Source organism: Sturnira hondurensis, unplaced genomic scaffold (assembly GCF_014824575.4).
Source record: "Sturnira hondurensis isolate 20B ecotype Veracruz unplaced genomic scaffold, ASM1482457v3 Scaffold0001872, whole genome shotgun sequence".
Classification (NCBI taxonomy): Eukaryota; Metazoa; Chordata; class Mammalia; order Chiroptera; family Phyllostomidae; genus Sturnira; species Sturnira hondurensis.
In genome coordinates, this window is record NW_028074503.1 from 19069190 (window position 1) to 19083887 (window position 14698).

At 36.3% G+C, this 14698-nt stretch overlaps 1 protein-coding gene across 2 annotated transcripts in view; it reads right to left on the bottom strand.

The window, feature by feature from the left end:
• RIT2 (Ras like without CAAX 2) overlaps nt 1-14698 on the bottom strand; it is a 292704-nt gene that overhangs the window by 129122 nt on the left and 148884 nt on the right. For both annotated transcript variants that reach the window (XM_037037027.1, XM_037037036.1), the window contains exon 4: nt 10667-10858. In XM_037037027.1, coding sequence (XP_036892922.1) covers nt 10667-10858 — 192 coding nt within the window. The remainder of the gene's footprint in view (nt 1-10666; nt 10859-14698) is intronic.

Below are 14698 nucleotides of genomic sequence, written 5' to 3' on the forward strand. Positions count from 1 at the left end.
TTCAGAAGAGAACAGCCAGCAAGGGCAATTACAGAGAAGCTCATAGGGAACTTCAATTTTATTAATGTTTTGATTCTTAAGTTGAATGTAGAGTTTATTGATGTATACTTTATTATTATGTACTTCATAACTTATACTCTGACATAGTCATTATTTCAAAATTTTAAAACATAGAAGTAGGACTCTAAATAACATGGAATTCTTCCATTCTAATTAAATGGAAGATGACAGTGGGCAAATTTGTAGGGCAATTGGAGTACACTTATGCTTTGCTTGACAAGGTATTAAGAACACCTAATAATTTTGACTCTTATGATAAAAAAACAAATATGTTTGTGAAATATTGAATAAAATAGAAATGTAAGCTATAATTTCCAAACAGTATGAAGGATAAAAAAAAGAACAAAGAATCGTTAAGTAAAAAACAGGAATGCATTAAGAGAGAAACAAAGAAAAATACCATAAAAATTAAATCTCAGTGTATAAGTAATAATAAAATATACAAATCATTAACATTTTCTTTAAATGAGCCTTTGAAATTAGATTTAAATTTTTAAATGCTATTTCCAAGACAACAATTTAAAGGATGATAGAGAAGATAAAGGGATAGAAAAGATTACTAAAAAAGGTGTAGTAATAGACTATGAGGTATAAAGGAGTAAAACAAGATAAAGGACACAGAAATAGAGAATTTAACAATGTGGAAGATTCAACAATAATATACTCATATGCTCTTAACAAAATCATCTTATATGTTAAAAACTAATAAAGCTATAGTTGTAATGGTGAAAGACTCCCCGCTTTCCCTCTAAGACCTACAAAAAACCCTGTTGCTGAAGTTGTAATGGTGAAAGACTCCCCGCTTTCCCTCTAAGACCGAATTCAGTGGAAGGATGTTTGTTTTCCTTGTACTGTGTTACACCGACCTGGAAGTTCTTGCCGCTGCAATATGGCAAGAAAGGGAAAGAAAAGCATAGTCTAGAAAGGAAGAAATAAAAGGGTCTCTATTTGCAAATGGCAAGGTTGTTTACGTAGAAAACCCCAAGAACTCTATGAAATACTCTGGGAACTAGTAAATTCAGTGAGGTTGTAGGTTACCATATTCAATATGGTATTGACCATATTACTTATACACTGAGATTTACTTTTTATGGTATTTTTCTTTGTTTCTCTCTTAATGCATTCCTGTTTTTACTTAACGATTCTTTGTTCTTTTTTTTTTATCCTTCATACTGTTTGGAAATTATAGCTTACATTTCTATTTTATTCAATATTTCACAAACATATTTGTTTTTTATTTTACCATGAGAGTCAAAATTATTAGGTGTTCTTAATACCTTGTCAAGCAAAGCATAAGTGTACTCCAATTGCCCTACAAATTTTCCCACTGTCATCAATACACAAGTGTCAGTTGCATTTCAATATGCTGACAACGAACATTTGAAAATAGAAATAAAATAACACCACTTGAAATCACTCCAAATTAAATATCATACTTAGGTATGAATCTTACACTTTTCTACATGATGAAAATTATACAATGCTGATGAAGATATCAAAAAATACTTGGAGAGGCAATATTATATTTATGGGTTGGAAAACTCAACATAGTAAAGGTATTAATATATTATAAATTACCTGATAGATTTAGTAAATTTCTATTAAAAATCTTGAGTTTCTTTGTAGAGAAAGTTATAAAATTCATATGCAAAGGGAAGACACTAAAATTGGTGAAATAAATTTTTAAAAAATAATGGAATTCTTTTTTTAAAAGATTTTATTTATTTATTTTTAAAGAGGGGGAAGGGAGAAAGAGTGGGAGAAAAACATCAATGTGTGGTTGCCTCTTGTGAGCCCCCTACTGGGGATCTGTCCTACAACCCAGGCACGTGCACTGACTGGGAATCGAACCAGAGACCCTCTGGTTCGAAGGCCAGCACTCAATTCACTGAGCCACACCAGCCAGGGCTAAAAATGGAATTATTAATGTTAAGGCTTATTACATAGATATAGTAATCAAGACAGTTTGGTACTGGCAAAGGGACAGGCACATAAAACAATGGAATATAATAGGGAAAACACACATAAATCTATATTAATACTCCTATATCCAATTAACTTCAACAAAAGTCAAAGAAGCATTTTAATACAGAAGGGTCAAACCTTTAAATAAGTGGTGCTAGAGCAATTAAACATCATTTAAAAAAACACTATATACAAAAAAATTTGAAATGCATCATGCACTTAAATGTAACGCAAAACTTCTAGAAAAGAACATGGGAAAGAATCTCTGGGAACTAGGATGAAGTGGTGTTCTTCAATTTGACAATAAAATCATGATGTATAAGAAAAAAAAATTACCTCATCAAAATAAAAATTTCACATCATGAAAATAAAAATGATTTTACTATGCAAAATGTTCTATTAAAGAAACAAAAGGTGAATGACAGACTGGGAGAAAATGTTTACAAGTCACATATCTGATGAGACTTTGAATCTAGAATGTATGAGGAACTATCAAAACTCAATATTAAAAACCAATTAAAAATGGTCAAAGGACACACACAGACATTTCACTGAATAGGCTGTATAGGTGGCAAAGAAATACATGAAAAAATCACTAGTCACTGGAGAAAATGCAAATTAAAACCACAATCAGAAATCACTGGATATCTAACAGAATAGCTAAAATGAAAAATAATAATAACCTATAAAACTAGCAAGGGTGAGAAAGTAAAATCCTATAGCCACTCTGAAAAATACTTTGACATTTTCCTTCAAAACTAAAAAATGGATTTATCATAAGTCCCATCAATTCCATTTTTGGGCATTTATCTCCGTGAGCTTGTGTTCATGAAGAAACTTGTATTTGAATGTTTACAGCAGCTTTATTCGTGATAACCCAAAACTAGCAACTACCTTGATGTCTTTAAAGGATGAATGGATAAACAAACCATGTTACAGCCAAAAGGAATGCTATGCAGTGAAGAAAGGAAACACACTATTTGTATGCACAAAAACTTGGTTGTACCTCAGGATATAATGCTGAATTTAAAAAGCCAATCTCTAAAGGACGCATATTAGATCATTCCATATATGTGATTCAAGAAGTAAAATGACTGTAGAGATAGAGCATGGACTGATGGACTGGTGGTCACTAGAGTCTAGGCGTTGGGGTGGGTAGGGGATGAACGGGCTCTAAAGAGTAATAGCAGAGAGGCTTAGTAATGGCGCAGTTAATCCTGATTGTGGTGGTGGTTATGTAAGCTGTCTACCTATAGGACAGAATTGCATGGAATTTTATTTTATACACATACACAGAAAAGACTATGTGTATAACTGGTGAAATGTAGTAACTCCTATGGATTGAACCAATGTCGATGTCTTGTTCTTGATATTATTTCATAATTGTGTAAGATATAAACACTGGGGGCACTAAGAAAAGAGCACATGATCATCTCTACACATCTGTTTGCAATTTCCTGAGCCACTATAATTACTTAAAAATAAGACATTTAAGGGCAAGATTGATTATATATTTCCTAAAACATGTAGTTCAATGAAGTTGAAAAATTTCCATTGTACGAATAGCAAGTACTCCTCTTTAAGAGCACTTGTAATTCAATCCATAGGTATCATTCATTTTTTAAAATGTTTCCTTTTTAAAATATTTTTTTAAATGTCTTTATCTTTAGAGGGTAAGGGAAGGAGAGAGGGAAAGAAATATCAATGTATTGTTGCCTCTCATGTGTCCCCCTGCTGGGAACTGGCCTGCAACCCAGGCATGTGCCCTGACTGGGAATTGAACTGCGACCCTTTGGTTCTCAGGCCCGCGCTCAATCCACTGAGCTACACCAGCCAGGGCCATAGGTATCATTCTTTTGGGTTTGCAGACTTGCCTTGATCTCTAGGATACCTATACCCATACAAAAAACTGTGTACACACACGCTGACTTATTACATTCAGAGCCTGACTGAGAGTTGAGAAAAATTCCCACAAATATCAGAGTTAGGCCAAGCCAGGATCCACAGGAAAGGGCAGAGAGAGCTGAAATCCTGGATAGGACAAAAATTTAAAACTTCACAAACTTGGTATTGGTTTCCTTTTGGGACTCTCTTTTAAGTGATTTGTTTGAAACGTTGTAAACTATCAGGTTAGAGCAGCAATTTTCAACTGGTATGTCAGTCCCTGTATAGCTTTTCTGTCCTCTTGTTCCTTAAAAAAGAAACAAGCTTATATCTGTAAGCTTTCACTGACTTGTCAATTTTATAAATGTGGTCAGCGATCCCCAGAAAACAAACAGTTCAGTGTAACACCATTTAAATAAGGAAGGGAAGCGAGCACTTACAATGTCAGTTCAAACTGAGCATATGCAACTTCTGTTTCCTGGCACCAAAGTGCCAGGTGGGAGGCTTTTCAGTTGTAGGTGCACAACATAGTCATACACGGTGAAATTTCTATTTTTATGACATTTTCCTGGAGGACTGAATTTAATCTGTAATATTTTCATCACTTGTTTTATATAAGCCTTAATGTTTATTCCTAAAATTATTATTTTTAAAATTCTGTGTATAGTTTTTCTTTGCTTTTTAAATCTCAAATATTTAAGGGCTTTGAAAGGGTTGTAGAATCTAGGGTTTTCTAAGAGGGCCTAGAGGACAAAATGACCCTTCACGTCCTTGCATCAGTATTTAAGCCCAGTGGTCCTCTAACTGCTTAAATAGGCCTGCTTCAGAATCAGAGGATTTGCTAAAATAGATGGCTATGCCCTGCCCCCTGGGTTTCCAATTTAGTAGAATGAGGATGGGGCCTGAGAATTTGTCTCCAACAAGGTTTCCAGGTAAGATCAATACTTCCAGTTTGGGGGAACATACTTTGAGAACCACAGGTGTCATCTAAGATGAGTTTGACCATACATGGAAAAATTAGCATACCTATTCTGGAATGGCCAGCAATTTATGTGTTTCTCATCCATCTCCACATATTTAGTTTTATTAAATTCACAAACTAATGAAAGAATGGAAAAAAGTACTGATTTGTTCAAAATTCTGTTGTTCAAAATTCAGCTACTTCAGAATTGCTATTGTACATTTTACAGCTGGTAATTAGGAAAATAGTTTCAAAATTGATTTTGCAAAGTCCTTACACCAAAACCTGTCACACTGTCATACATTAGGCTGCAATGGGTGGACATTCATGCCCACATCTTTATGAAAATGGCTTTCCCCAGGAAGGGTATGATTTAAGGCAGTAATTTTCAACCAGTGTGCTACAAGAAGGTTTAAAACATGCAATACCTGACTATTTAGTCAAAGGCACTGACCTCTTTTTCCTTTGATTGTCAAAAAATAACAACAGCCAACACAACAATAGCTATGTGGTATGACTGAGTAAAAATTATACTTATTTTTTGTCAAGTTGACAAAAATATAAAATATTTTTAGTGTGCCACAGAATTTGAGTAGTTTATTTGTGCCATGAGATGAAAAAGGTTGAAATCGCTGACCTGAGACATGGGGACTCTGTGTACCTGAGGGTGGTCCTGAAACATCTGAGGGCTGGAAGATGCCTACTGACTAGACTGGCCAGCTCTGAGCCGGACAGGAAGTGCTTCTTTGAAGGAAAAATTGGGTGTACATCTTCTATCTGTCACTGGTTTATACAAAGATACAGAAATCGTCTCATTAAAGATTCAGACTCAGGACTATCAGATTCTTTGGACCATGTACTTTATCACTTTCTAAAATACATTTGCTAAATATATTTCTGAACTACGTCTTGAGAAGTCCATTGTAGATGCCCACTGTATTGTGCAATGATGATCCAGGTGCCACTGAGTGCTATAGCAGATTTTGTCCCTACATGAAAGGTTTCCACATCTCGGGGCCACTTTGTCACCTGTCATCCAGCCATGGGCTGCATAATTACGGAACCTGAATAGTTCGTGCTGTTGCTTTCACCCAGGCTACCATCATTCCTCATCCTGAAGACCAAGGCTCCTAACTCGTCTCCCTGCTTCCATTGTTGCCTTACCGAACAGCTAGCCTGGTATAAAATTGTATTCATGCCACAATATGCTCAGATGTTTGAAATAATTTCTCTTCACACATATGTGTGTCTGTACATATTGCACATACATATTATGAATGTATGTATGCATTTATATGTGTTATTCATAGACCCAGTTTTTGCAGTGTGCAGTTGGGATACACACAGATTGTTCATTATCTGTTTCCTCTGTTATAATTTCATGTTCTTAGATATTTTATGCCATGTTCTCTCCTAACAACCAGGTTTCTAAAAGAATACTTGCTACCCATTGAACAATTATTAAATAGTTGGTAATTATATCAAATGAAAAATGTAAGCAAAAAATGTCAGAAAGCTGGTTTGGATTCAGATTCTAGCTCCACAACCCATCAGTTTAGATGAATTACATAAATCTCTAAGCTGCATTTTCCTTTGTTTTCCATCTTAATTGGAATACCTTTGCATTTTAATGAAATGAAATAGCATATCAAATCTTATGAAAAGAAAAAATAGGGCTACATAATTGGCATTTGAGTGTTTATCTCCCCAAATATTGGGTAAATTACCAAACCTTTCTTTTTCCATAAAAAAAAGTGAACGCTCATCATTTGGAAAATGTGTTTATATGGGCTACCTAAAGTACTGATGATGAAATATGACTAACATGCTACTTTTTAAAAATTTGATTAGTATTTACAATTAACCATCATATTACAGTATATGCAACACACTCCTGTACCTATTTATGTTTTATGGTTGGTTACATCTTCAAGGCTGACCCGTCTATGCAATTATTCTGAGGCTGCTTGAAGCATGTGTACTGAGCGGACGGGTCTTGTCCTCTGCCTCTCCCTTACCCCAGCATTCATGCCTTGTGCACACTCACGGCCCCACGATTCATTTCTTGCTCTTAGATTTACTCTTGCTGGTCCTTCTTAAAAGCACTGTCATCGTTCATCGATCCTTCCTACCTGGTCAGGATGCTTCTCCATTTGGCATCTTCGTTCCTCAAAAATGCTGCCTATATTTTCATTTCTAACTCTCCACAAGAATCGCATGTAATGCACAATGCCCTATTGTTCAACATTTAGTTTTATTGTTTAATATGGTTTTCTGTGTACTTCATATGCATAGATCTCTTCTGAGAATGGAAAAGTCCTTGAGGACAAAGACTGGCTTATTCACTCATTTACCTTGCAAAGCTACAACCTCTCTGCAAAGATAAGTAGATACTTGATATAAGTCTAAACAGATGTACCTTTTCTTAATATAGTGATTCTTAATCTGCACAGCTTCCACATGCCCTTTGTGGTACAGTAATGGAATATTTTCCTTAGATATCTCATTGAAGAATGCACAAAGGGTTTTTCACAATCCTAAGTCAGCATTCGAAGAGTTAATCAGGCTGAGGAAAGCAGACTTTCAAGACTTCAAGCTGGGTATTAAGCTGCAATTAGACTGTCAGCACTGAGTGTATTGTCATGGTCTATCTTCAGGATAAAACAGTTTGTGGTCTGCGCCTTATATATATAAAACCTCGCTAATCTACCCCCTCAAATCCCTGGAACTCATTCCATTCATAGCACCATTTTCACTTGCGCAGTTGGTCAGGATTTTGCAAAACAAAAACAGGAATTAGCCCTTCCACTCCCCAGTGTGACTGCAGAAGACATGATAAGTAGGAACAAAGACCATGGAAGCTCAGGGACCTTGCATTGTCTGGGACTTCAGAAAAAGACATCGCAATAGTCTAGATGGATCCTGGACACATTCATTGTTTACCCAGTTAGAACAGTGCTTTTCACTAGTGTTGAACCTCATGTCTCTACTCACTTTTCCTCACATTCTTCCCCCTAACTTCTGGCTATTACTGGCTTGTCCAGGGCTTGGAGTTCCCCATTCCACATCCAGAATTATCATTCTCCTCCTTCCTGCTTCAACTTGCCAATAAACTGCAATGGCTTAAGTCCCATTCTCTGAGGAACATGCAAAGATTTTAAAGCTGGTAAAATTAAAACTAATTTATGAAAAATAACAATGGTTTGCAAGCCAACAGTATAACATAGTGAGCCTTTCAAATCACAGCACCCTGGGTAATGCCTCTCAACTCTAACTAGCTGTGTGGCCTTGAGCAAGTTACTGGGTATTTAAGGAGTCAGTTGATAGAGGTACCATATAGGAGGCTATGTATGTGCTGTGGTGAAGAACAGATACAATTATGTGTGGTAAGTGCCAGCACAGAGTTTTTCAAATACTACACACATCATCAACATCATCGGTGTCAACATGACTATTGCTCCCCTTCAATACTTTAGCTCGAATCAGCAAATGGTGATAAAATAGCAGGCACTAAAAACTCATTTACTTTTATTGGTAGAAAGGGACCGAGGATTCACCAAAATAAACTAAGAAAGCAGCCCCTGTCTACTCTACCAAGCAAACGTGCTAAGAAATAGCTTCCTTTCACCCTCTTTCAGTGTAGACCGAGGAGGGAGAAGAGCTGCCCAATGAGGGCCCTCTGTCTCCCAGCATTAAATCAAAGCACCAGCATGACTTCCTCTAGCCTTTGGAGAGTTTAACCTTGTTACTCTGGGAATGAAACTTCACAAACTGCCTTTGAGCTATGGATAATGGAAGTGTCAGCATCTTTGTTTTTTGTTTTTAGATGAAAAAAAGAGAAAGAGACCTAACCTTTAAATACTGATGTAATAAAAGAAGTGAACATTATCTGGGTTCTAGTCTTAATTACGTTACAAAGAGCTATAGTTTCTTAAAGTCAATTTCTATCAATACATTCACTTCTCAAATATCATCCATCAGATGCTCGTCTTAAAACTACACAGGGCTGTTCTACGATTAAAATAAAGTGTGAATTGAAAGCATTTTGAAAATGAAAACCAGTCTACAATTACAAGAATAATTATTTCCATTACAAACACCACAGCCAGGAGCCAAATTCGCGTAACAACACTTCATTATCAGAGACTTGGGTACATGAACATTTTTTAAAAGACTGTAATTTCAGTTTTCATGGTTATTGCACCTTCTGTGACTATCTTGTTTACTTGCTTTTATCTAAAAGGGAGTCTTAACTCTGCAAAATCCCTCAGCTTAATGTTGTTATGGGTAATTGTTTCAGGGACATTTGTGATACTGGCAATTCACGTCACTGCTAAAATCCAGTTCCAACTGAGATAGAGGTGCTGGTGGATATCCCTTTAAGACATGCAGAGGACCACTACTGAGCCCAGGAAAGCAGGAGCAGGGCCAGGGGAGGGAGGGAGGCAAACGTCCATGCCAGCCAGCGTTGGAATCATGAAGATCATTCTAGAGAGAATCTGATTACCCTTTGCCTGAAGATTTTCTTATGTTCTCGAATTCACCTGCTTTCTCATTCACTTATAGCTCTTTTGACTGACATCCAGTTAAAGGTTTATATTCTCTAGGAATTCTGGGAAGGGCGATAATGGTGGCCCTGTCATCACTGATGGGACACGTCTATCTCAGGGTGCTCCTTCATGCCACTCCCAGAAGTGCTAAAGAAATAGGGAAGCACATCCACTCTCCAAGGAGCATCTGAAGTTTCCAGCACCAGACTACACCTCTTTGCTTTCTCTCTGTCAAGCGTCTGAGAATAGATTCCTACTTAGCTAAGAATCTAAAAGCTTGAGTGAGAAAAGCTTGAGTTTCTATCTCATAGTAACGTAACCATATTACACAAAAAATTGCTTTGGAGAAAGATGAACAATAAAGCAAGACAGAAGAATAGATGCAGAGGGGACAAATATTATAGCTTCTAAAAAACAGCCACCACTTTACGATGCTTAGGCTTCCAAGCAAAATATACACAAAAAAGTCATCATTGATTTTGCATGAAAATGCATTGCACAAAATCATAGGACTATGTCTGTGTTAAGCATAAATCATACACATTAGCTTTTCACTTTAAGAAAACTTAAAATGTGTTAGATAGAAAAATCCAAATGTACCTTAGCAAAGGGCTCATTAAACAATTTCATGTTGTCTGCCCAGGATTCTGTGTATCAGAAATCCAGACCAGGCTCGACGGGGAGGTTTCTCTGTTCCATGTGGATTGCCCTGGGTATCTTATGAGTTTATAGTCAGATAGTGGTTGGTACTGTAACATACAAACCAGCTTTGCCCACATGTGTGGTGCCTTGACAGGGACAGCTGTGAGACTGGATGTACTTTGGATACATGGCTCTCTCCAACGACTGGCTTGGTCTTCTTTACATGGTAGCTAGATCCTGATAGCAGGTCTTTCAAGTGCCAAAGGCAGAATCTATTTCACTCTTAAGGCTTAACCTTAGAAGTTATGCTACCCTCTACTGCTCAAAACAAACAAATCACAGGACCAGCCCAGGTCCAAGAGGATGGGAGAAACAGACTCTGTCTCCTGATGGGGGAGTGGTAAGGGCACCGCAAAGTTGCACGTGACATGGACATATTGTGGTGGCTAGCACAAAATACCACAGGACCTCAAAGACTTCTTAGAAAAGAACATGTGCATCACTTCTTGGAATTCTCCATATGAACCTTGGAAAGCAGCCACACCTGGTACCACATGTCCTCGGAGGAAAAGACAGAAAGCTAATGGATAAAATTGGCACTCACCTGGCGGAACTGTTCCAGGTCAATTTTGTTACCCACCAGCACCAGGGGAATTTCGTAGGTGTGACGGACCTGAAAAATGAGCTCTTTAAACTTGGCAGCCTCCTGGAATGATTGGCGGTCAGTGACGGAGTAGCAGACAATGAATCCCTCCCCACCTCGCATGTACTGCTCCCGCATGGCTGTGAACTCCGCCTGCAGGCAAAGAGCAAAACTGGGATTCAGCTTAAGAAAGGGAAGCCAACACCTAACAACCAATAGTGTAACAGGTCAGAAGCAGACAAGTTATGAGACTAAGTTTAGATTAAAATTTTCTAGAATTATATTTGTAGGATTTGCCTATAGAAAAGCAATATGAGGTCTAAATATACCATTGTGAAAACAATGTTTTAAATTGCTGGAAATATTAAGCTTTAATCTTAGAAAATTCAAGAGATTTGGTGGTATATGTCAAATAGCAGATGTACTAATGTAATGTTGGGGATGATATATATATATATATATGTATATATATATACACATGGTCTTCATTAAATAGTTTTCTATTTAATGAATTAATTTTAGGAAAAGGAATCTAAATTTATAAACTCCAAACATTAAAACCTGTAAGAATTTCTATGGCTGGTATAGCTCAGTGGATTGGATGCAGACTGTGAAACAAAGGATCACCAGTTCAATTCCCAGTCAGGGCACAAGCCTGGGTTCCAGGCCAGGTCCCTGGTAGAGGGTATACAAGAGGCAACCATAACCACATATTGATATTTCTCTCCCTCTCTCTAAAAAATAAATAAATAAAATATTTTTAAAAAACTATAAGAACTAAGTTTCTCCTCTAAAATAGAAAAACAAATTAGTTTCTTGATTATTCTTGTGAATGAAAGAAGTTATTAGCATAGATTATCACAGACCCATTTACAGGTTTGGGAATTCTTAGATTTGTCTCCTTGAGGTGCATAAACAGAGGGGCCATGGTCTACTTCTACATTCTGCCCACTCCTCCATCCTGTTCTATCTCTGCGGAGGGCAGAATCGCCTTCTGGATGTACCAGGGTCTCAACCTGCAGACACTGCTGTATGAGTTTTTCCTGTCGCATCCTCCCTGAACTACACTTTTCTGGCAACGGAAAATTCAATATTAGATCTAAATTACAATCTTAAAAGTTTCAGTCTGAAATACCTGTTTTCACTCACTATTACTCTTAATCTATTATTAAAATCATGGAGCTAATGAAGTTCATGCAATGGGAAATAGAAAATTTAGACTCTGGTTGTGGAACAAGCCATGCTAAACAATAAACAACAACACAAGGAACATACTGTGGCTGGGACAATTTGTGAGAAATATCTAAAGAAAGGAAGATTCACATGAACTTAAACTGTATTTGAAATGTAAGGCAAACATGTGAATCCTTCACCCAGCAAAGGGTTTATAAGAACTACTAAAATATTCTTTTCAGGATAATTGTCTAAACACATTTTAATTTGATTTAACATGGCTTGACTTTGAAGAATGGGAACATTTACATAGATCCAGAAATTTTGGAAAACAGATGTTTACAAGTCTATATAGAGTAGGTCCAGAGTTAGTGCATGAATATTTTAAATCGTTTTCAATCAAAATGGAATGGGTGCAAACAGTTACACTGGGTTCAACCAATCATTGTAAAGTTGTTAAGAACTTGAACCCAGGGAGGAAAGGAGAATCGGCCATGGATGGACAGCCAGCTAACCCAAAGCTGGTTTGAACAATTCATGTTCTTTGACTCTCACTATATCGATTGATATTAAATTTAACTTTAACTTAATCATAAATTTTGCCATGTGAATCAATGCACTGATACAGGAGAAACAAATCTGCATGGTCTCAATTTTCTCCATCTCCAAAAAAATACTCGAAGCCTTTGATTGTTCTGACAGTCTCTAATTTTGAAAACACTATTCCTCAGTCAGAATCTCCTGGCTGACATGAATCGACTGGAGAGCTATGGACTGAAATTGCTAAATGATGTTTTCCAAACATATAATTAGTTTTCAAATAGAAATGATAGAATCATCATAAAAGTACATGTAATATTATTTTAAAATATGAATGGGTTTGCTACATCCATTGTATAGGATTGAAACCATAATGAAAGATTGAAACCATAATAAAATATCTAAGGAAAACTGGAGAAACTTATTTTACCGTTCATTTTACAGTTATTTTTTACAGTTATTTTACAGTTCATTTTATTTGCCAGTTATGTTAAGCATCAAAATTATTTTTAATAGTCTATTATTTAAAAATACACACTGCAAGATACTTAAATGGTACAAAGTATATAAAGTTCACTTAATTTTCTTTCCATCTCAAACTTCCAGTTTTCCTTCCCAAATGCATGGCAGTTAATAACTTCATCCTCACAGTCTCTGCCCACACAAGCAGAGACATATATGCCATTATATACCTTTTCATACCTTTATATACATTTTAGAATCAAATGGGAACATAATATATGCACTGTTTACTTTTCACTAAGATTTGACAGCCCTAATGTACCTTAAATATCATCCCATACAAGCATATAAGTATTGATTATTTTTCATGAATGCATAATTTCTTTTATTAGCATATCATAATTTATTTAACTTTGCCTAGGAAGAGGTATTTAGATTTCCTCCATTTATTTCTATTACAATACAATGTTGCCACGTATATTCTTAAACGTCCTTGTTGCACAAATTTATGTGTAGTTGAGTGGTACTATTACTAGACAAAAGAAAATGTACATTTTTACTTTTGAGAAATAGTGCCAATCTTAACCACCAAAGGCATTGGACCCATAACTTGCCTTCTGAATATTACATAAATGTGTCCATTTCCCTTCATTCTCACAAATATCACATAAAATTGTTCTACCTCTTATAAAGTTTAGAGTAAAAAATAGTATCTCATGTCTTTCATCTGTATTTATTTATGAGCCATATTAAGTATCTCCTATGTTTATTATCCATTTAGAAATTATCTTCAAGATACGGATCTTGTTGTAAGAAATGAAATCGCTTTTTAAGTTTTTGAAATTTTTAAACTTTGGACTAGAGTAGTTTTCTTCTATGTCAGAATAAGGAAACAACAATAGAGTTGACTCCAGGAATCCACTGAGGAGTGACTAATAAATTTGAAACACTCCAATAACGTATTAAGAAAACAGGCAAAATACATGAAGGTAAAATTCACAGGGAACGACATGAGAAAAACGGATGAGTGAGTTCACCCACATTGATTAACAACCACATTGGTTAACAAGACTCAAAGTTACATATGTGTTCTATTAAAAATAGATTCTTTGGAGCCCTGGCGGGTGTAGCTCAGTGGATTGAGCATGGGCCTGCGAACCAGACGATCGCGGTTCGATTCCCAGGCAGGGCACATGCCTGGGTTGCAGGCCAGCTCCCGGCAGGGGTCACACAACAGGCAACCATACATTGATATTTCAATTATTCTCCTTCCCTTCCCCTCTAAAGATAAATAAAATCTTTTAAAAATGGATTCTTTGGGCCTTGCATCTGATCTGAACTGGAGTCTCCAGGTAAAGGATTCCAGCATTAGTATTTTACAGGGCTCCTTGTTGGATTTGGCTTTGCACCTAAATCTAGAGATACGTAACTCTGCATTATGCTCAAAAGCACTAAATCTGGGCAGCACAGTACATGACTTCTAAGTCTGTTACTTACAGCATGCCCTGTAACAAATCACCTAATCCCTCAGCACCTCAATTTCCTCTTTTGTCAAAAGGGATTAGAACACACACTTAACCCATCTTACAGGACTGTAGAAAGGATCAAAGGAGAAAACAGATGTGAAAATGCTTTGATGAATTTTTAAAATACAATGCAAACTAATCCTATTATTATCTCTGGTACAAATCCTGCAGAATAGAACCTTACACTGGGAGAACAGGCATGAAATCCTCTTAGAAATGCATTAAATATGAATGTGGAAGTATTTCTCAGATATGCTTAATCAGAAATTATTAAACTTTTCAAATAGGAGAC